The sequence below is a fragment of the Gobio gobio genome (genome assembly GCF_949357685.1).
Source record: "Gobio gobio genome assembly, chromosome: 21".
Classification (NCBI taxonomy): domain Eukaryota; kingdom Metazoa; phylum Chordata; class Actinopteri; order Cypriniformes; family Gobionidae; genus Gobio; species Gobio gobio.
The window spans coordinates 14,546,909-14,568,784 of NC_137117.1; the positions used below are offsets into that span (position 1 = coordinate 14,546,909).

The window sequence follows — 21,876 nt, forward strand, 5'->3', positions numbered from 1 at the left end:
CGTTAATATTCTTTTAATATTCAACGTTAATATGTGAACATTGTGCCGAGCGTCTAGATATGCGTCTATAGGCGGGTACACAACGTGCATACACTCTGTTTATTACACACACAGGGACGCGCAGCAGCACACAGACATTTTTAAACATTAAAAATAAAAGGATTCCTCTCTGGAGAAGCGTTCAGTCTTTCCGTTCGCAAATTCTGCCATGTAAATAGCGAATCCGTCATGGTGCGAAGCGCAACTGGCTCAAAAAATGTTCCCTTTAAATTAAGTTTATTTTTCTTACTCTAATGGTAGATATTTTTTCTTGTTTTAAGTCATTTAATTTACTGAAAAACGAGACAAAAATACTGAGGAAGAACATCTTTTTTGCTACAGTGCACAACAGATATATTCCTTCTTTGTTTAGAACATACAGAATGAGTCATTTTACAGAGGAGAGAAATGATTCTTTTATTTTTTATAAATCGGTTAAATAGACATGCAACAAAGGAGATACAGAATGTCTAAGATTCATAGAAATAGTCTGAATTAGGCCCATCTACTCTTTACAAATAGAGAAAATTAGGAAGAAAATCATAAAACACATGTGACTGCAGCAGAGAGTTGGATGTACATTGTTGTATATTGCATAATTGTATAACATAATTATATAAATGTTCCGATAGCAAGTGATGTGTTCAGAAAGTAAGAAGAAAACAAAACCATGAAAGAACATGTAAATAGATTAATTTTCTTTTAGTCTCCCCTGGTCAGAACTGGACGGACAAGCAAAACAAAATAAATAAATAAAAATAAAATAAAAATGAAATGTGGTTTAGCACGTTATAATTAATAAACAATCTGTTAGGTATTTAAAGTGGAAATTAAAAATTAAAAGGTGGGTCGAACAAAAATAACCAATATGTAATATATAGTGTTCAAATGTTGAGATTGATATATGGTTATATAAATAATATTGATTTCTATAGAATTATTAGGGTCCTGTCCCAAATAGCTCCCTACTCACAGTCTTCCTACGAGTCCACAGTTTTATGACGTAACGACGCTTTGACTGTTGGGTAAAAGTCTGTTGTGGAGCTCAATGCGGGTTCGGAAAAACCGCAAAGGGTCAGTATCCGTGTCCGACTGCATCCCGCAGTACTACAAACCCCGCCCCCTACGCTGAAACAGCCAATTAGAACCGCCCTCCAGAATCACTGATGTTGGCTGAATCCGAAATCGCCCCCTATAACCTTAAATAGGGCACTATTTGAAGGGACAGCCATTTGTAGTGGTGTCCGAAACCATAGTGGACGTTATTGAGTGCACTCATTCCATCCCACAATGCACCGCAATAACAGCCGATGTACACACAGCGGCTGTCCGAATTCGCTCACTTGTTTTCATTGACTCCTTCAAGTGAACTGCATTAGAGGAGTAAAGTAGGGGATAATGAATGAGGGTTTAGTGGGCGCTTTCGGATTCAGCCGTTGTCACTAGTATCGCTTTTCTTCTACTTCACTTTCCTTTCTTTTTAAGCTTCACTATCGCACCCTAGTGATAAGCATATCGTATAACATTGATCGGCAGAAAGCATTTTAATTATGAAACTCTACAGACATTTTTTATTTGATTGAAGGGGTAGGGCTAGGGTATGGTTAGGGTAGATGTTTAGCTATAATTACCACATGTCTGTATTTGATTAATGTTTTACTAATAGCTGTTATTTCATACTTAAAGGGATGGTTCACCCAAAAATGAAAATTCTGTCATCATTTTCTCACCCTCAAGTTGTTCCAAACCTGTATGAATGTATTACTCTTGCTGACCACAACGGAAGATATTTTGAAGAGCGTGGGTAACCAAACAGTTGATGGACCCCATTCACTTTCATTGTATAGAAAAAAAATACTATGGAAGTAAATGGGGTCCATCACTGTTTGGTTACCGGTATTCTTTAAAATATCTTCTTTTGTGTTCAGCAGAACCAGGAAACACGTTTGGATGAGTAAACGATAATGGCAGAATTTTTGGGTGAACTATCCCTTTAAATAATATTCAAAAGCAATGTTTGCCCAACAAACATTTCAGACATGAGCATAAAATAAATGTACTTGAAAAGATTGTTTCAGTCATTGTGCCATTTGGGACAGGGCCTAAAGCGATTCAGAATTTTTCAATGAGAACGCTGATTGAATTAAGCAGACGATGGGTCATTGATTTTACAATCAGATAGTGTATGATTACATAAATAAATATACTTTTCATGTGCAGACTCGCATGACGTTTGCTTTATCCCGGTGAAAAGGCATCTTAAGTTTTAACGCGCAACGCAACGTAAGATGAGTAGTGTTAGTTAGTTAAACATTTTTTTACATACCGTTACATTTTAAACATGCAGAGAAAATAATAAAGAAAACAGGATTTATATTAAATATAGGTTACATTTTCACTTTCACTTTTCCATCTTATGCCACATCACGCAACTCACTGACACGTTTCTCTGTGGGAAACAATAGAAGTTCCTCCCTCCCCTCAAAAACACATGTTTAAACACCTGCTTAACAGTGAATATCGTTACACTTACTTCCGCTCTCTCTAAATGCATAGGGTTCAGCCATATTTCATGGCACAATTTCAGATTTAGAGTCAACCTCATAAACAAATAAACAAAACTGGGGGTGGTTTAAATATATAGGACCATTAAATATGCATTCCTATGCACATGGTAGCCAATCGTTTTGACAAAGATGAGCGATCAAAACAGAGGCGAGGCTTTATTTGGACTTCTCGGGTGCCACAGGTTCCGTTTGCACTCCGGCGTCAGAATGGCGTTTTTGTCCCTGTGAGACACACCAACGCATAATGCATCATTAGTGATCTTAACTTAGCAAGGAATTCTTGTAATGGCGCCTGAAGCAAAACCCCTCACAACCTGTTTGACAACTGCTGTTTTTTTTCTGGATCTTGCTCCAACACGTCCCTTTTAGTTACAGTCAATGGTGAATTAAATGCTTTATTATCGGTGTAGGCTGCGATAATTTAGTTGTCATCATACTTTTGACAAGCAGGTTTCATCCCACTTGAAACTGCCTATAACTGTGGACATTCATAATGAACACAAATTCATTTTAATTAATGAAGAAGCTAAAAAAAATTTATTAGAAAAACCTTTAGATTATGAGATTTCATGCAATATTATTAGATTTCATGCAATAATAAAATATCATATGCATATGTTTTGTTCCCAATTTAATCTAATGATATTTAAAAATAAGTAATTAATACATTTGAATCAGCATTTATTAAAGAACAATACAAATAACAGTTCATATTCATGTGGAATTGATTAATCTAGATGTTGGTAATTGAGGCCATCTTGTGGTCATACACTGCAAATGTCGATTATTGTATTATGTTCATCACTTTAAGATTAACAGCTAGCAAACAATACCAAGATAATCCGGATGGTTAAACGTCGGACAGAATTACAAAGCGCTTCTCAGCATCAGTATTTAACTGGCAGACTACATGCAACTGAACAGTTAAACTACATGGACACATTTGTCCTCGGTCAACTCCCTAGCCCTCGATAATCTCTGGGGTTTTTCTAACCAGGGTTTTGAAGAACAGCTGGATGGAATTCCTCTTCTCCAGCTTTCGGGGCATGTTGGGCGAGGCTTCTGAGCTTCCCACTGATTTGTTGTCCGGGGCCGTTTGTGGTGCCGGGGCGGCAGGTTTTGGCTCCTCTTTGGCCTTCACGGCTGGAGCGGCTTCTGCCACAGGAGGGGGAGCTGGCGTGTCCTTCTTGGGCTCTGGTGCCTTGATACAAATGAACGGTGGTTAATGAGATTTATGACATTATCATTCATATTTTGTACACTACCGTTCAAAAGTCTGGGGTCAGTTTTTTTGATTCAGCAAGGTTGCATGAAATTTATCAAAAGTGAAAAGACATTTATATGTTACAAATGATTTCTATGTCAAGTAAACGCTGTTCTTTTGAACTTTAAATTGATAAAAGAATCAGAAAAAAATGCATATGACGGTTTCATCTGTTTTCAACATTGATGATAATAAGAAACGGATAACACTTTACAATTAGGTCCCATAGTTAAAGGTGCACTATGTAACTTTTTCGTCCACTAGAGGTCGCCAATTCAAAACAAAGTTTGAGCGCAGACTCTTGGGACATGTGGTCTCCACCTCACAGCCGGTGAAAAAGAATCGGCATAGGACTCGGGCAGAAATCATGTTCATGGATGCGGTCTGAGCAAGACCGCTGGAGCGATTGTTAATAAGATGAATGCCACACATACGCCTCGCGAGCATCGGGACTTTTATTATGACACAGTCACCCGCGCCACTTTCGCTTTTCCGGTCATGAGTATGAGGTAACGCAGCTCTGTTTGTCATATTAGATACATTTGAATGTGTTGAAAATTATGTTATGGCGTTACTCTGTGCATTCGCTCGGTGGCTGCTATGACACTTGTTCACACTGCTGTCAGAGTAAAGCGTTTCTGCAAAATAAAACCGGAAACTGAGGGTAACGCAGATATAAGGCAATCGACTCCCTCACACGTCCCGGTTCATTGGTTAAAATTGAAATTTTCTCACGATTTACAAATAGTTGGAAACATTTGGGATATTGTAAGTACTCAACTGAACAAAATATATAACACTGGCCTAGTGGTTTTTGGATATTTTACTGAATTTTTTTTTACATAGTGCACCTTTAATGTTAGTTCATGCATTAAATAATATGAACTAACAATACATTTGTTATAATATTCATTAATCTTTATTAAATGTTAGTTAATACAGTTAATGCAACTTTTCATTGTTAGTTTATGTTAGCTTGGGTCCATTAAATAATATTAACAGGTAAAACTTTTGATTTTAACAATGTATTAGTAAATGTAGATATTACCATTAACTAAGATGAATAAATCCTTTTAAGTATTTTCCAGTGTCAGTTCACGTTAACTAATGAAACCTTATTGTAAAGTGTTGCCAAAAATGTTTCTTGAACACCAAATCAGCATATTAGAATATGTTATTTTAAATTGTAAAAATATATATTTCACAATATTACAGTTTTTGCTGTATTTTTGAACAAATAATTGCAGTTTTGATGAGAAAAGAGGCTTTCAAAAACATTTTAAAAAGTGTACCACCCCAAACATTTATTAATAAACTTATATTATATATTATAAAATATAAAAATGTATAATATATATTATACAAATATATAATAATATAATTATAAATAAATATATATTCTAATACATAATATATAGTAATAATATTATAAAAACAATTTGTTTAATAATGTAATTATTAATACATACTATTAATAATTAAATATACTTAATAAACATATATAATATTAATTATATTTAAAAAATAAATCATTATAAATATATTAAGGAAGTCAGAAAAAGCTTAAAAAAAATTTATTCAAGAATCATTATAACATAAATCAAGCAATACAATACAAATCTAAACCTAAAATACAGTCACTACAAGAAAGAAAGAAAGAAAGAAAGAAAGAAAGATCATATGAGAGTAATGGATTTTAGTAGAAAGTAATTACTCAATAAACAGTATATACAGGCTATATTACATTGCTGAAATATTATCTTGATTAATAACTGTGCCACTAAAGGCCTATTCACACCATGGACTATAATTATAACCATAACAATAAAGACATGGCTCTAAAAATCGTTCTAAATATAAAAGAATAGCAGAGTATATTGAGTATAACGATTATATTGCTGGAATTACTTTCAGCTGAAGAACGATAAAAACATTGCCAGCCAATCAGAATCCATCCTGCTTTCAGAGCTCGAACATTTAAAGCGACAGACGAGATAAACTGCAGCGCACGCTTAGAATAAACAGAATGATATTGTCTGCTGGTGCGGACGCCAATATAGTTATCGTTATAGTTATCGCTCTTGGTGTGAACAGCCTTTATATGTGTAATTTTCATCCTGTAAAAATCTATTAAACTTGCTGGGGAACAATTACAGGCAACACAAACACACGTGTCAGACTTAAGGTTGAGCAGTGCAACAAAATCAATCAGTTTGGTTAATGCAAGAATGGCCACCATATAGAGCCATTTACCGCTCTAGAAGACATGAGGGAGATGCTGGCGGCAGCGCTGGACGCGGCTGCCTGGATCCTAGTGCTCACTTGGCCTAGCAGTACCTCAAATTCACACAAACCTGTTATTGCATGCAGTGCTCCAATGCAGAAACACAATCGGATACACTCACACATGCACCTGGACTTGAATTAATTTGGAGTTTACCTTGGGTTTGAACAATTTTCCAAAAGTCGATTTTTTCTCTGGTTTCTTTTCCTCTGGTTTTGGCGCTGGAGGTTCTTCAGGTTTGGCAGCAGCCTCAAGGGTGCTGCTCTTAGATGCGTCTACCTGGTGTTTCAGAGAAAGAGCAGAAAAAGATTGTTTCTATAAGAGCAAATTAAAGAACAGTGTGAGGATTCAAGAAAGCCGTCAAATGATTGTGTGAATCATCAGTGAAGAGGTTAAAACAGATAACATCTGACTTAATTACTGACTGCTGCACATGTCTGAGCCTCTTTTTCTTGTGGCACTTTCCAAAATGAGGATACAAAATAGTAACAAAAAATTTAACTCTCTATATATGTACATTTTCTTAACATGGTTGAAGACTTCATTTAAAATATTTGGGAACTTATATACCTAAGGCACCTAAGACCTTGAGACCACAGCTCCCCACCGCAGCTTCAGCAATGGAAGCTTTGAACATTGCCCGCTCAGGTTCAATGCCCTCAACCTCCACAGGGATGTCAGAAAAGCTCATCTCTGGTGGGAGTTGAAGATCTCATGGACAGGGGCATCCTCCAGACGTTCCCAGTTAACCCACATTACCCGTTTGGGCTTACCAGGTCTATCCAGAGTCTTCCCCCACCCCCATACTCAACTCACCACCAGATGGTGATCGGTTAACGGCTTACACCCTCTCTTCACCCGAGCGTCCAAAACATGCGGCCTCAGATCAGACGATACGATCACAAAATCGATCATCGACCTTCGGCCTAGGGTGCTCTGGTACCACGTACACTTATGAGCATCCTTATGTTTGAACATGGTGTTCGTTATAGATAATCCATGACTAGAACAGAAGTCTAACAACAAACACCCGCTTGGGTTTAGATCAGGGAGGCCGTTCCTCCCAATCACGCCTCTCCAGGTGTCTCCATCATTGCCTACTTGTGCGTTGAAATCTCCCAGAAGAACTATGGAGTCTCCTACTGGAGCCCCATGCAGGACTTCGTTCAGGGTCTCCGAGAAGGCCAAATACTCCGAACTGCTCTGACAACAGTCAGAGTTTTCCCCCCTACGACCCGTAGGCGTAGGGAGGCGACCCTCTCATCCACCGGGGTAAACTCCACCGTAGCGACGCTCAGCTGGGGGCTTGTGAGTATCCCCACACCCGCCCAGCGGCTCACACCTTGGGCAACTCCAGAGAAGAATAGAGTCCATCCTCTATCCAGGAGTACAGTTCCAGAACTGAGACTGTGTGTTGAGGTAAGCCCCACCAGATCTAACTGGTAGTGCTCCACCTTGCGCACAAGTTCCGGCTCCTTTCCCCACAGAGAGTTGACGTTCCACGTCCCCAGAGCCAGCCTCTGCTGCCCGGGTCTGGTCCGTCGAGGTGTGACAGGGCACCCAACCCCTACAGTTTCTCTCACGGGTGATGGGCCCATAGGATGGCGAGGGGGGTGCCACGTCGCTTCTTTGGGCTGTGCCCGGATGGGGGCCCTGGGCTTCCTCCGGACAGGGTAACTCCTCCTCTTCTTTGTTGTTCCATGGGTTATTTGAACCATACTTGGTCTGGCCCCTCACTTGAGACCACTTCACCTTGGGAGGCCCTACCAGGAGCACCAGGCTCCGGACAACACAGCCCTCAGGTTCGTAGGGACACACAAACCTCTCCACCACGATAAGGTGATGGTTCCCGGAGAGGCATATATATATAATTTTTCTTACAATAATTTATAATTTATCAATTTTATCATCTTGATGAATACAAGTTGAATCAAAAATGCTATAGAAAATTATGCGACACCATTTTATACCCTGTTTACAGAAAGTGCCAAGTATGTAAATGTAAGTATGTAAATAGCAGATGAGTGATTTGATTTAGGAAGACAGTCCCACCACCAAGAGACAATCGATCAGCTAAATGTATTTACCTGTACCTCAACCGGTTTTTTCTCTTCAACCACAACAGACTGCGGGCAAGCAAATATTGGCGTTAATATTACAGTAATCTACAAATCCCATGGCATTTACACTGCCCATTTATTCTAGCAAGGATAAATACTGAGTCACTGGTTTTACAAAGCCCTTACATGAGCCTCAAGTCGCTTAATAAATCTGATGTAAGCATGAAGTGGAACCCAAAGCACATGGTTTAGTTGGCCGACTGTTGTGACATGAGGTAATGGCTGCTGTCAACATGATGTCACCATAATGGACGCTCAGTGACTCATTCAAGATTATTTCCGCTAATTGAATGGCATAATGTATTATGCCTATGTGGGAAAATATTGCAAACACATTTTATACCTTTGGATATTATTTATTATAGCTCTCTCACACACAGGGCAAAGTAATAGTAGCCTCTTGGATTAATTTGCATGTCTTGAGTAATGATAAACAAATGGGGTCAGTTCTGTTAATATCCGAATAGCCTATTCTTGTTATCAATTACCACTCTTGATGTCGTCTTAGCACTGGCTCCACTGGTGGTCGCCGCCTGAACTTTTGACACCACCTTGCCTAGCAACACCTCAAATTCACATTACTCTGTTATGGTGTGCCACATACGCTATGTGTGTATATATATACTAAATTGGGGTGAGTTCAGGTTGATAGGGACACTTTTTCCAAGTCATTTCAATGACAACAAGTGTCCCAATCACCCTGAATTCACCCTATATAGGTCTAAGTCTCACCCCAGAACCAAAAAGAGAAAAGCTTTATTTATGTGCTTTGGTTTATTGTCACCTGCTACATCATGTACTCCTGCCAGGTTTGAGCTTACCTTTGGACGGAAGAGTTTTCTGAAAGAACTATCTCTAGTTTTGGTCTTGGGAGAATCCTCTGCCTTTGTTTCAGCTGCCGCCGCTGCTTTTGTTGCAGACATTTCCTCTTTCTTTACCACTGGCTCTGCTTTACCTTCCATCTTAGTAGGCACTGGGGGAGGTGGAGGAGGCGCCTTTGGTGTTTCCTGTACCTTATAAAAGAGTGCAATTGGTTTTATTTCAAGCACAAAACAGCAGCTGATCTATCTATCTATCTATCTATCTATCTATCTATCTATCTATCTATCTATCTATCTATCTATCTATCTATCTATCTATCTATCTATCTATCTATCTATCTATCTATCTATCTATCTATCTATCTATCTATCTATCTATCTATCTATCTATCTATCTATCTATCTATCATCCAACAACCCACCCACCTGCCCACCCATCCATCCATCCATCCATCCATCCATCCATCCATCCATCCATCCATCCATCCATCCATCCATCCATCCATCCATCCATCCATCCATCCATCCATCCATCCATCCATCTATATATCAATCATACAACAATCCACCTGCCTACCCATCAATCCATCCATCCATCCATCCATCCACCCACCTCTTTTTTAAAGCAGGTTTCTTGTCGCGTTATTGTATAGCTTATGGTGCTCATTAAAATATAATTATAATAATAATAACATAAATCGGTGAAATATTATAATGCTCACATTTACATTCATAATATTATAATGTTCATAATATTATATGACTCACATTTGTTGACGGTGCTGGTGGCGTGTCCTTCTGTGACTGAGGAACATTAGGACAAAAAATATCAATCATCTGCATTTAGGACAATAATCATAATTGTTTTGCAAAGTAACCTAAGCTTGCTTATATAAATATATATAATAAAAATGAAGAATTCATTCATGTATAAATATTATTTATTTATTTATTAAATAAATAAATAAATAAATAAATAAATAAATAAATAAATAAATAAAGCAAGAAAGCAAGCAAGCAAGAGTGCTGCAGAGCTGAAAAAACAATGAAAAAAGGTCTGATAAACAGAATTTGGGCTGTCCCTTTAAAACTTCTGAACTCTATAGTAATAACTGAAAACAATCCTATGCAGAAATAAAACACTTTAAACAGAAAGTATACTGTTGATTGCCAGATTGGAACCCTTATTACATAAATAAGTGAATAAAATGTATATAAATAAAAAAAGAGAAAAATATAATTAATAATATAATATAATATAACATCTAACATAAAAGTTTGTGTTCATATAATATATTTGTGTGTGTGTGTGCGTGTGTCTGCATACATATGTGAGTGTGTACACATATCATATAAACAAACTTTTGTGTTAGATGTGATTAATTGATTTGACAGCACTAAATACAATGTAATATATCGAATATGAATGAGTAGTGTTGTGACCGTCAGGTTTTATTACCTGTTCCTTTGAAGCATCAGGAGTGGCTTTGGCTTCTTTGCTTGTTTTGGTCGGAGAGGTCTTTGCATGCAGAAAAGAGAATGGAGACAAGATAACATTAGAATGACTGTGAAAAAGCGTCAGAGTGGCATGTTTAAGCATATACTGCTCCTTCAGGTACTCCATGTCGGAAAGCCGGGCCTACTCGTCTGCATGGAGATGAAGATTGAGATATCAAAAATGTATCTTTGGCGAGGATAATGCCTGTCTGTCAAACTCAGACGCAGTTTAGACGGGCTCGCTTTGCCACGGGCACACAAAGAGCTCCCTGGCAGGCACCGTTCTGAACATGTTTCTCATATATTGAGTCAGCCTTTGTCCTCTGGAGATGGCGTAGGCCTACTCGTGCTTTATCACAACTCCAAGCGCACAGGCCTCCCTTGTGAGCTCACATTATGCAGCAAACAAAAGGCTGCCACAGTCTGACATGTCCAAAGGCTTGATTTAGAAGAGTGCCAAGGATAGTTTAACAGATTACAGACGCAGTGTAACAAATACCACAATGATGGAGTAAAAATGCATCATTGTCGTCTGGTATACAGCAAGTCTAGATTGTTGCACAGAAATGCACGCCTTCCTGCTATTCTCTTTAAGTTATTTATTGTATAAACACTGCGCACACAAATTTATCAGTAATATTTCTTACTTAAAAAAAAAAAATGCACTTGAACCACTGAGGTCATGAGTTCAATTCCCCGAAAAAAAAAAAAAAAATCTCTTGAATGCACTTAAACACCTTTTGGATAAAAGCATCTGTCGAATCTGTCAAATGTCGTTAGAAAGAAACTTTAAATCATTAAAGCATAAGCTAAATAATTAAATTTGTACTTACAAATGTTTTGAAAAAGTTCATAACTGATTTTTCTGCTGCTTTAATATCCTCTGGCGGATTGTTTTCTTCTGTGACTTCCACAGGACTGGGTTCGAGAGCTTCACCCTCCGGCTCCGGCTCTGGCTCAGGCTCTGTGCTGATCTTTATGTTTGCTGGACCCTATAGGCAAATCCAGAGAATTAGCCCTTGGAAATGTGTTACAACCCTTACAGCTGACGTGTAATAGATGCATTGAAATAGGGGCACAATTCCATCCATGCCTCTGCCTACTCGAGTCAGCAGCAACAATCATCCTATTATTAACGCCTGTTTCCCCCCCTCACTCATTGATATTCAGCAATGCGCTGGACTTAAAGTCTGCGTGTGCTTTATCTCACAGTAAAATGTGCCATGATTATATTACAGTATGTGTTTGGCTTGTTATATTTGACTGGCAATCACGTTTAGAGAACTAAATGTTGAACATATCACAGCTATAACTACACATGATGACTGGTGTACAGTTACAGTAGCTCTTCATTGGTTATTTAGATGTTATTTGAATTTCATACAAACTGAAACCACACAAGAAAAAGACAAAACAAAGACGTACAATGTCTGAGACGGTTACACTACTGATCAAAAGTTTGGAATAATTCAGATTTTTGGTTATATGTTTTTAAAATAAGTGAAATTTATGCAGTTACTTTTTTTCTTAATCGCTTTGGCACATTTTTCAAAACAGTCTTAAAGGGATAGTTCACGCAAAAATGAAAATTGGCCCATGATTTACTCACCCTCAAGTCATCCTAGGTGTATATGACATTCTTCTTTCAGACCAATACAATCGGAGTTATATTAAAATATGTCCTGGGCCTGGCTCATCCAAGCTTCATAATGGGACTGAATGGCAGCCCAAAGCTTTAAGCCCCAAAAGTGTATCCATCCATTATAAATGTACTCCACACGGCTCTGGGGGGTTAGTAAAGACCTTCTGAAGTGAACCGATGCATTTGTGTACATCAGAAAAATATTGAATTTAAATCTTTGTACAGTAAAATATCTAGCTTCCGCCAGACCTCCTTCTGTATTAAACTTATGAAAAACGACGTAGGACGAAATGTAAGCATTTTGAACTGCGACAGGCACTACACTTTCGTCGTCTTTCTCCGATTGTATTCGTCTGAAAGAAGAATGTTATATACACCTAGGAAAACTTGAGGGTGAGTAAATCATGGGCTAATTTTCATTTTTGGGCGACCTATCCCTTTAACATTCTCTAAACTGTAAGTGCAACTGCCACAACTCTATCGCATGTCTGCAAAATGTAGTTACTCACCCAAAACATTTCATTCATGCTTCAAAACCTAGTTATTGTGTCAGTAAATGTCACCAAAATAAAAAGTGTTTGTCATCGTGTGAGCCACACTGGTCAAAATGTTTAGATGTTTTTTTTCACCATGGAAATATTTGCTATATACAAATTTCATGTGTGACTGCAGTGCACTACACAAAAAGAAGATGAACATTTGTATTTATACTAGTGCTGTCAAACGATTAAAATATTTAATCGCGATTAATCGCATTAATGTCATAGTTAACTCACAATTAATCACAATTAATCGCACATTTTTATTTATTCTAAATGTCCCTTGATTTCTTTTTGTCCCATTATTTTTTCTTATTTTAATGCTCTTATCAACATAGAAAAGTGGATCGGCTTGCTTTGTTCAAATGTTTGTTTTATTGAAAACAACATTGGCATACTTTAGTGTTCGATTTCACACCAACATTCTCACTTGGAGCAAATAATCTCACACAATGTAACACTGCCCATCAATAAAAGGGTGAAACAAATACTTTGTTGCACAAACAGCCCCTTCAACAGCCCTTTCTAAGGGATCAAAACAGGGTGATACAAAATAAAATTACAAAGTGCACATGCAAGGTAAACTAGGACTCCGCCTATAGTGCAGTTAAACCAGGGGTCGCCAACTAGCGGACTCCGGTCCGAATCCGGACCGCGAGATGCGTCCATCCGGACCGCGAAGCCTTTTGACATAATGAAACAGTTAACGTTGCAATGCTCTCTGTTACTACGTTCAGACCCAGACGCGCGGTCATCCGGTCAAGCATGCAGTGAAGAAGAGACTGATGGTGCGCTCACACCGGACGCGAATGACGCGACATGCACGCCGCTTAATCCGCGCCGCAGAATGTCTATTTGCGTCTTTGCATTGACTTAAATCACTCGCGCAAAACGCTTCATTCGCGTCTGGTGTGTAGGCTACGCACCATCAGAGCAGAAAGCAGCGCTCAAGACAAGCACTTTTAGTTGAAGACCCCTGAGTTAAACCATGGCTTAATACGTTTCTCATTTCGGCGTCTCACGCTTGCCATCCACGTCTACTCTTTTAATGGCCCAAACGAGACGGGCAGCCGCAGCGTGCCTGATGTTTTGTTTCCGGTCTAGCTACATCCGGAGTGGTGTTGTAGTTTTTCTAACGTTACTAGTTGTTGCAACAGCATGTGAAAAAACTACAAAGTTTGTTAGACCAAAAAGAACGTTAATCTCGCGATAAAAAAATTGACGCCGTTAAAATAGGTTTGCGTTAACGCCGTTAATAACGCGTTTAACTGACAGCACTAATTTATACAGTACATTTATTTTTTGAAGACATGTAAGCTTAAAAGTCACTGTTTGTTCTTTTTTTTTTACACACATTTATTGTCTTTCTCTAACACATACATCTTCTTACATATCTTCCTATTGCTCTTACATGACAAAATATTTTCAGTTTACATGCAAATAAACAAAAATAAATGTACCTTATAAATACAAATGAGTTCAAATATGCAAATATGTACAAATCATTTAACACGTGATGGCTCACACGATGAAAGAATATGTTTATAAGTTGTGAAGATTTTGACAGTTTAACTGAGAATCAACTCATCAGTTTTGATCAACAAGCAACTCTTTTGCACACATGTGCCAAAACAAATGCAATTTGCTTAAATCGATGAGAAATTCTAATCTGATGTGAACAAGAAAATAATTGTTCAGAAACATATTGTTTTGAGGGGAAAAAAAGTCTCATTCGAGAAATGAGCCAAAACTATTTTTTGGTGAATTTTACATAATTTACATTAATTAAGATTTTTGTTTTGGGATTTAGAAATAAGTCTCTTATGCTCACCAAGACTGCACTGTAAACCCAAATAAGTTGGCAAAAAAATAAATAAAAATAAAATGAGGCAATCAGTCACATCAAATTTTTTAAGCTTAAGTAAGCAGAACTTGCAGATTTTTATATTTTGTACTTGTACATTTTAATAGCTCTTAACTTCAAATATTTGAGTAATCTAATTGGTAACACAATGATTTGATAGAATTACACACTGTATATCTGTTCTCAAACTAAGTTCATGCTCCACTCGTCACCATGATGGCAACTCTTCTAAACTAACATAGCAAGGAACAGTCCACTGTTTTTAAAAATAGGCTCATTTTCCAACAGTTTTACCGTTTTTGAATCCATTCAGCCGATCTCCGGGTCTGGCGGTAGCACTTTAAGCATAGCTTTAACATTATATAACACTTCATTTTTGCATTTGCTCTCCCTTTTGAGTATCATGGCAAAGCATGCTGAGAAATAGAAATAAATGTTTTCTATTTGAATTTATTTGAAAATTGTATTAATTGCTGTGAATTTTCAGCATCATTAGTCACATGATCCTTCAGAAATCATTCTAAGATGCTCACGGTTTCCACAAAAATAAAAATATTTCAGAATTTTACTGTATTTTGGATCAAATAAATGCAGCCTTGGTGAGCAGAAGACACTTCTTTCAAAAAAATAAAAACATAATTATTAAAAAACATTTGATTGGTAGTTTATATAGAGACAAGACAATAATCCAACATTCTAACAAACTTTGATGTAGTACGTTTCGACGACACTTTCAGGAACAATTCTGGTAGTTTATGTTAATCTTGTGTTAATCGATGACAAGCATCTTGAGGAAAGAAGCTAGTATGTTTACATTAGGAGTGAATCGTATACGGTGAGTTTGTTCATGCAGTGCCATTCTCGTTGAAAGAACATTGTTTGTCGGAACTGACCTTATTCAAATATGCAAACTCATCTGGGCCGATCTCAATTGTGATGTGAATAGCACTTACAGCACATACGTCTACACTGAGCGGCTTATAGGAAGCGTCTTGTAAAGCCTTAGTGCAAATTAACTTGAGTTGGGAAAGAATTGGAGCAAATTCTGCTGAATTACTTTTAGTGAGCAAACGTCCACTACGGGCAGAGACGTTCAGTGGTTGAGCTGGTTCCTCAATAACCACCCAACTTTCCTCATCTCCAGCTGCCTTTGAATTAGCAGCCAAGACGAATTCAACAGCAGGAGGAGCCATTTCTTCTTCAGCAACGAGCGCTGGATCCACAGATGCGGTTAATGGTTCCTCTGCAACGGCCAATGTCTTCTTGAAATTGTTCCTTAGAAGTTCTTCTGTTTCTTGTTTCTGAGTAATCTGCAAGATTTCCCCAACAATATCCGCCATTTCTTCAGCAACTAGCAATGGCTTCTCAGTTCCAACAACTGGTTCCTCAACAGGAGACAACACTGGAACGTTCTCACATGCTAATTGTTCCTTTTCGTCTGATATTATGCTTTCAACAATTTGAATAAGTTCCTTGTCTTCTAACAAGGCCCGTTCAGCATCCACATTCTTGGGTTCTTCATCTTCTAGAACTTTAGCATCAACCGTTGGTGGTTCTTCAGATTTCAGAATTAATGACTCCATCGAGATGCTCTTTGTCAGTGAGCTTGGGCTTTCGGGTTGCGCGGGAATAGTGTCGACCAATTGCAATTTGAGCTTCTCCGCAAATTCCTCAAGAATCTCCTTTTCATCTGAATTAACGAAGACTTTATCCTTTTGGAACGAGAAATTGGTAAATGTGAATCAGAATGCACTACATTTTTGCACTTTACGAAGATTTGTTGTTACCTGGTAGATGCTCGGCAGAACACTTCAGGCATCCATCCAAAAATAACCATGCACAAAGCACAATTTGACCCTTATCCTTCCCTTGCAACTTGTAACAAATCCTTGCCTCACAAGGTTTTTTTTTTTTGGTCCAGAAAGCTTATATTATTTCATTTTTATTTAATTATTATTTAAATATTTTTTTATGTAATTTTTTGGATATTTTTATTTATTTATTTACCTTTAAGTTACTACATTTTAACAATAAATAATATATTTTAAGTACATTCTTCACATTATTTCAACTAAAATTCTAAATAACTCTCCAATACATGCATAACCAGCTCAAATCAGCTCAAAATATCTCACTTTGGGTCAATTCTGCCGACCTCTTGTGGAAAAAAAATAATATAACATGATATTTCATGACTCTTGCCACAAGATGGCTTTATAGCTCATCATGGAGCAAATGAGTTGTTCCACTGGGTCTTAAAGACAATGAGTTTATCTCTTTAGAATGCATTCAATGTACACATTACAAAATCATTAGCATTTTTTGTTTGAATTTTGAGCATTTTTTAGGTTGTTTTATGTATACTGAAGCATTCCTAGCATTCCATTCATTCCTAAGGGGGTCAAATTGACCCGTGAGGGAAGGATTTGTTACTTTTTTTATTAAAACAACATAAACTCCTCGAACCCCAGTCAATTTTTTTGTGTATTCATGGTTCAAGTGCCACAAAGGTCCAAAGATTTTGAACCACTCTAATGAACACTGGATTTACAAAAAAATGAAAAATAAATGAGGTAAGGATGAGGTTAAAGGGATAGTTCATCCAAAAATAAAACTTTTGTAATCACTTACTCACCCTCCAGTTGTTCCAAACCTGTATGAATTTCTTTCTTCTTGGTAACCAGACCTACTTTTTTTCCTACTATGGAAGTCAATGGCTACCGTCAACCGTGTTTGATTGTTTCTTTACCAAATCTTCCTTTGTGTTCAGCAGAAGAAAGAACTCATACAGGTTTGGAACAACATAAGGGTGAGTAAATGATGACAGAATTTTCCTTTTTGGGTGAACTATCCCTTTAATAGCAACACGTCTAAAACTCTTTTAAGATGAATCTGCTTCAAGCTGTTTTTTTTACATCCTGCTCTATATTTTCTGATGTCAAATAATGGCAACACTTTAGTTTAGGTTCCAGTTCTCACTATTAACTAGTTGCTTATTAGCATGCATATTAATAGAATATTATTATGCGGTTTATTAGTACTTATAAAGCACATATTAACGCCTTATATTGCATGACCATATTCTAGATCCTTTAATCCTACCCAATACCTAAACTTAACAACCATCTATTAATAAGAAGTAATTAGGAGTTTATTGAGGCAAAAGTCCTAGTTAAAGGACAACTCCGGTGAAAAATTAACCTAGGGGTAATTAACACATGGTTACCAAGTAGATCGTTCTCTGGGATGCTTTTTCGTGAAAATCGAATGTAAAGAGTTTTATCTCTAAAAACAGATTAGCTTATAACGCTAGTGTATGGGGCATAGAATAAGTAAAATTAAATCGCTAGTTAATACCACTAACAAGGCTCAAAATAGCCTCACACTAACCCGGTAGCATAATGAGGGTCCCAACATGCAAACCGAAGCATTGAGAACTTTGTAAGTGTACAAACAGTTTAATAAGAAGATACTTTATAAAGACAGTACATTACGCGTATACAGACAGGAGCCATCTTGGAAAACAGTCTCGACTAGTCGAGCCACGGTTGAATAATCCGCCATCTCTTTAATGTGTATCGTTTGGAAGCACTAGTCTCTGTTGCGTTCAGTTTTTTTATGTATTTATTTTAATGTATTTATTTTCTCTGTTGCGTTCAGTGTTTTCTTCCGGAAACAACGGATCATATGAGATTCCAAGTCACAGTTCATCACTTAGCACAGCGTTCGTGACTCGACTTGTCGAGACTGTTTTCCAAGATGGCTCCTGTCTGTATACGCGTAATGTACTGTCTTTATAAAGTATCTTCTTATTAAACTGTTTGTACACTTACAAAGTTCTCAATGCTTCAGTTTGGATGTAGGGACCCTCATTATGCTACCGTGTTAGTGTGAGGCTATTTTGAGCCTTGTTAGTGGTATTAACTAGCGATTTAATTTTACTTATTCTATGCCCCATATACTAGCGTTATAAGCTAATCTGTTTTTAGAGATACAACTCTTTACATTGGATTTTCATGAAAACGCATCCCAGAGAACGATCTACTCGGTAAACCATGTGTTAATTACCCCTAGGTTAATTTTTCACTGGAGTTGTCCTTTAATAGTGAGAATTGGACCCTAATCCAAAGTGTGACCGAAATATTTCTTCTGTCCACACTAATAGCAAAGGGTGTAACCAACCATTAATATTTGATGTTTAAAATACAACCATGTTTCACTCTGGATGGGGCTACCAGAGAAATCAAGTGGCCGGGAAAATGTAAAGGGGAAATGATACTGAATTAGTAAAATAACAAATGAACATCTTTGCAACTTCTACTTACAGACTGCACGTCCAATTTCAGATCCACCGCTGTGACCTGTGCGTCAACTGAATCGTTGTTTTCGGATGCAGGTTTCACATCTTCGCTCTTCTTTTTGAACATTTTACCAAAGATGCTTTTTTTGGGCGGTTCTGCATCTTTTGTGACTGTGGTTTGCTCAGGGGTTGTTTCCACATGTGCGGGTCCGTTGAGTTTACTGCCGTCTACCTCCTCTTTTTGTGGTGGTTTCGGTTCATTCGTGATGGTCACTGGTGGGGTTTCACTCTTTTGCTCCACTGCTGCTTCTTTGCTAGCCACTAGACAAAAGAAAATGAAAACAAAAGAGATGTACTGTATGCAATGCAAAGGGATACGTAATATCTATGCTGCCTTTAGTTATCAATTTGATTATCTTTTTGACTAATAATAAATCATAATACACACCCACTTCTTATGGCTTAGGCCTTATATAGTTCCAGTTTAATGATCCTGACATCTAGTCCCGCCAAAGTTACACAAGCATACTCAACAGGACTGTGCACATGCATCTGCATTTGCATACTTGAGTAAAGTGTGTTTCTGGCCTTATTTCTACATGCATTGTGCAACTTTCCTTCTCTCATGTTTGCATGCATCTACTGCATTCTATGGGATGTATTTCACTCTCCTCTAACAAGTCTTTCAACAATCAAGGAGCATGGAAAATGTACTTGTCTTCTTTAAAGGCTTTGGGAAAGTGTTAGCAACCACAAACTAGCAGTGCATACACAACGCAAATTAAACATTGCTTTATCCACCATGCATCTGACTACAACACCCAAAGTTTATACAGAGCTTTGCGCCATGTTCTCGAAAGTGGGTTGACTTGTTGAGTTAATCCAAACAATGTAAAGTTACTCCTACAGATCTTTACTTTGAGAGACTATGAGGGGAGATACATTGGTAACACTTTATAATAAGGTTAGTTAATAAAAATGTATTAGTAAATGTTTAGATTAACATTAACTGTTCATTGTTAGTTCATGTTAACTAATGTTAACCTTATTGTTAAGTGTTGCCGATACGTTTAGCCACATAAAAAGTATATTGTATACATACCAGGTTTAGTGACATCTGGAGTCGGGACTGCATGTCCATTCAGTTCTCCATTCTCCACTTTTATCTCAGCATTTATCTAGTAAAAAAAGACATTGGTTAATTTCATGATCTGTTGTTGATCTGTGTTATTAATTTTTTTTCAAATACTGATGTTGAAAAAGAAAGTTCAGTTAAGGTAATAAAAAATAAAAAAACAATGTTATATGTCAACTACTCACATCATTTAAATTTAAAGTTGATTGTTCATTCCCCATCTTCGCTTTGAGCCAGCAACTGAAAATCAGCATTGAAAATATGCAAAGCACATAGTTAATGCATATTAATGAGGAAAATAACCACAATAGAATTGTTCCAAAGTCTGTTACAAGTGTTGAATTCAATCAAATGACTAAAAATCCCACTGTAAAGCAAAATGACATATGATTTCTGATTCTAAGAAGTCTTGTATTATAATAAAATGAAATGGCATAAGAAAAATAACCGGTTTCCCTTTAAATTACGTTTAATTTTCAGAAAACAACACTTTATATTTGAAGTAATTTTGCTTCTCAAGTAAATGCATCTTGATTAAAACATTTTTTTTTAGATATTTACTTGAAACAATCCCAGATAAGCATGATAGTTAAATATGAAATAATACTTTTAATTATTAAATAACAAATACAATTGCATATACTTAAAATATTTGTATTTACCTTTCCACCGTCTTGTTGACAATTAAAGTCTGTGTACAGTTTCCAAACTTCCAAATGAAAGTAACCACCAGTAGTCTGCTATCCGTCAAGCCTGTGTGTGTCCACATATACCTGTCCTAAGAGTGGGTGGGGCTCAAAACTGATTACCTTAAGACACTGTTGATGAGACATGGACCTCTGAACCTATTAGCACTGATGAAGTTAGCATAATGTCATTTTGTTTCTCACTGAAGAGCTTTTACACTTAAAAAAAGTGGTTATCACACCAGTTAATGCATCAGACAATATCATCCACTCATTCAAAGAACTGAACCAGAGAAAATGTCAAGCTGATCTGAGAACAGCTCTCAAGGACCAGTCTGTTTTGTAGGTGTGGTTGGCCCCAAACAGGATGTGTGTAGGATATAAAGCAAAAAAGTTTATTTGCGCAGTATGACTCTCATCCAGGGCTTGAGTACAGAGTACATGATACCAAGCTTACCGACCTAAGCCTTTATTTATTTAATGATTCCTCACTTGCAGAATACATTAGAAGAAACATGACAAACACTTATAATTGTAAGAGTTACGTTGTGAATAAATATCTATAAATAAGATATTTTGATGTATGGCTGCAACTAACGATTATTTTTATAACTGATTAGTTGGCAGATTATTTTTTTCCTGTGAATTGATTAATCAGATAAAAGGGCCATTAATCAGATGGCCCTTTTTTATTGACAAAACACACTATTCTACATCCTGCCCAAAGCTGTCCTTCAAACAAACGTGTTAGCTGAGTGCTAGGGAAATAGTGAATATACACTATATTGCCAAAAGTTTTGGGACACCTACCTTGACAAGCATAATGACATCCCATTCTTAATCCGTAGGGTTTAATATGGAGTTGGCCCACCCTTTGCAGCTATAACAGCTTCAACTCTTCTGGGAAGGCTTTCCACAAGGTTTAGGAGTGCGTTTATGGGAATTTTTGACCATTCTTCTAGAAGCGCATTTGTGAGGTCAGGCACTGATGTTGGACGAGAAGGTCTGGCTCCCGGTCTCCACTCTAATTCATCCCAAAGGTGTTCTATCGGTTGAGCAGTCATGTTGGAACAGGAAGGGGTCATCCCCAAACTCTTCCCACAAAGTTGGGAGCATGA

The 21,876-nt window shown here is 37.3% G+C and overlaps 1 protein-coding gene across 4 annotated transcripts; it reads right to left on the minus strand.

The window, feature by feature from the left end:
• Nucleotides 1–434: 434 nt before the first annotated feature.
• bcas1 (brain enriched myelin associated protein 1) lies at nucleotides 435–20,946 on the minus strand. 4 transcript variants are annotated; one of them, XM_079802408.1, is made up of 12 exons: nucleotides 20,735–20,946; nucleotides 20,258–20,312; nucleotides 20,040–20,115; nucleotides 18,963–19,258; nucleotides 11,426–11,584; nucleotides 10,555–10,614; nucleotides 9,864–9,899; nucleotides 9,096–9,287; nucleotides 8,242–8,280; nucleotides 6,311–6,433; nucleotides 3,601–3,807; nucleotides 435–2,828 (listed from the first exon to the last, which is right to left on the minus strand). In XM_079802408.1, exons 1-12 carry the CDS (start codon nucleotides 20,839–20,841, stop codon nucleotides 2,763–2,765), a joined length of 1,416 nt encoding a protein of 471 aa, XP_079658534.1. In that variant the 5' UTR covers nucleotides 20,842–20,946; the 3' UTR covers nucleotides 435–2,762. The 4 variants fall into 4 exon arrangements, with proteins under 4 accessions (XP_079658534.1, XP_079658535.1, XP_079658537.1 ...); XM_079802409.1 differs by lacking the exon at nucleotides 435–2,828 and having other exon boundaries at nucleotides 3,123–3,807; nucleotides 9,096–9,281; XM_079802411.1 differs by lacking the exons at nucleotides 435–2,828; nucleotides 8,242–8,280 and having other exon boundaries at nucleotides 3,232–3,807; nucleotides 9,096–9,281.
• Nucleotides 20,947–21,876: the final 930 nt, after the last annotated feature.

Excerpts from the sequence above, each read along its gene's own strand:
- bcas1 (XM_079802408.1), bottom strand. The coding sequence starts at position 20,841 with ATGTGGACACACACAGGCTTGACGGATAGCAGACTACTGGTGGTTACT. Across the intron at positions 19,259-20,039 it reads TCCAGATGTCACTAAACCTG|TGGCTAGCAAAGAAGCAGCA; the intron begins GTATGTATACAA and ends TCTTTTGTCTAG. Across the intron at positions 10,615-11,425 it reads TGAACTTTTTCAAAACATTT|ACCTCTCCGACCAAAACAAG; the intron begins GTAAGTACAAAT and ends CTGCATGCAAAG.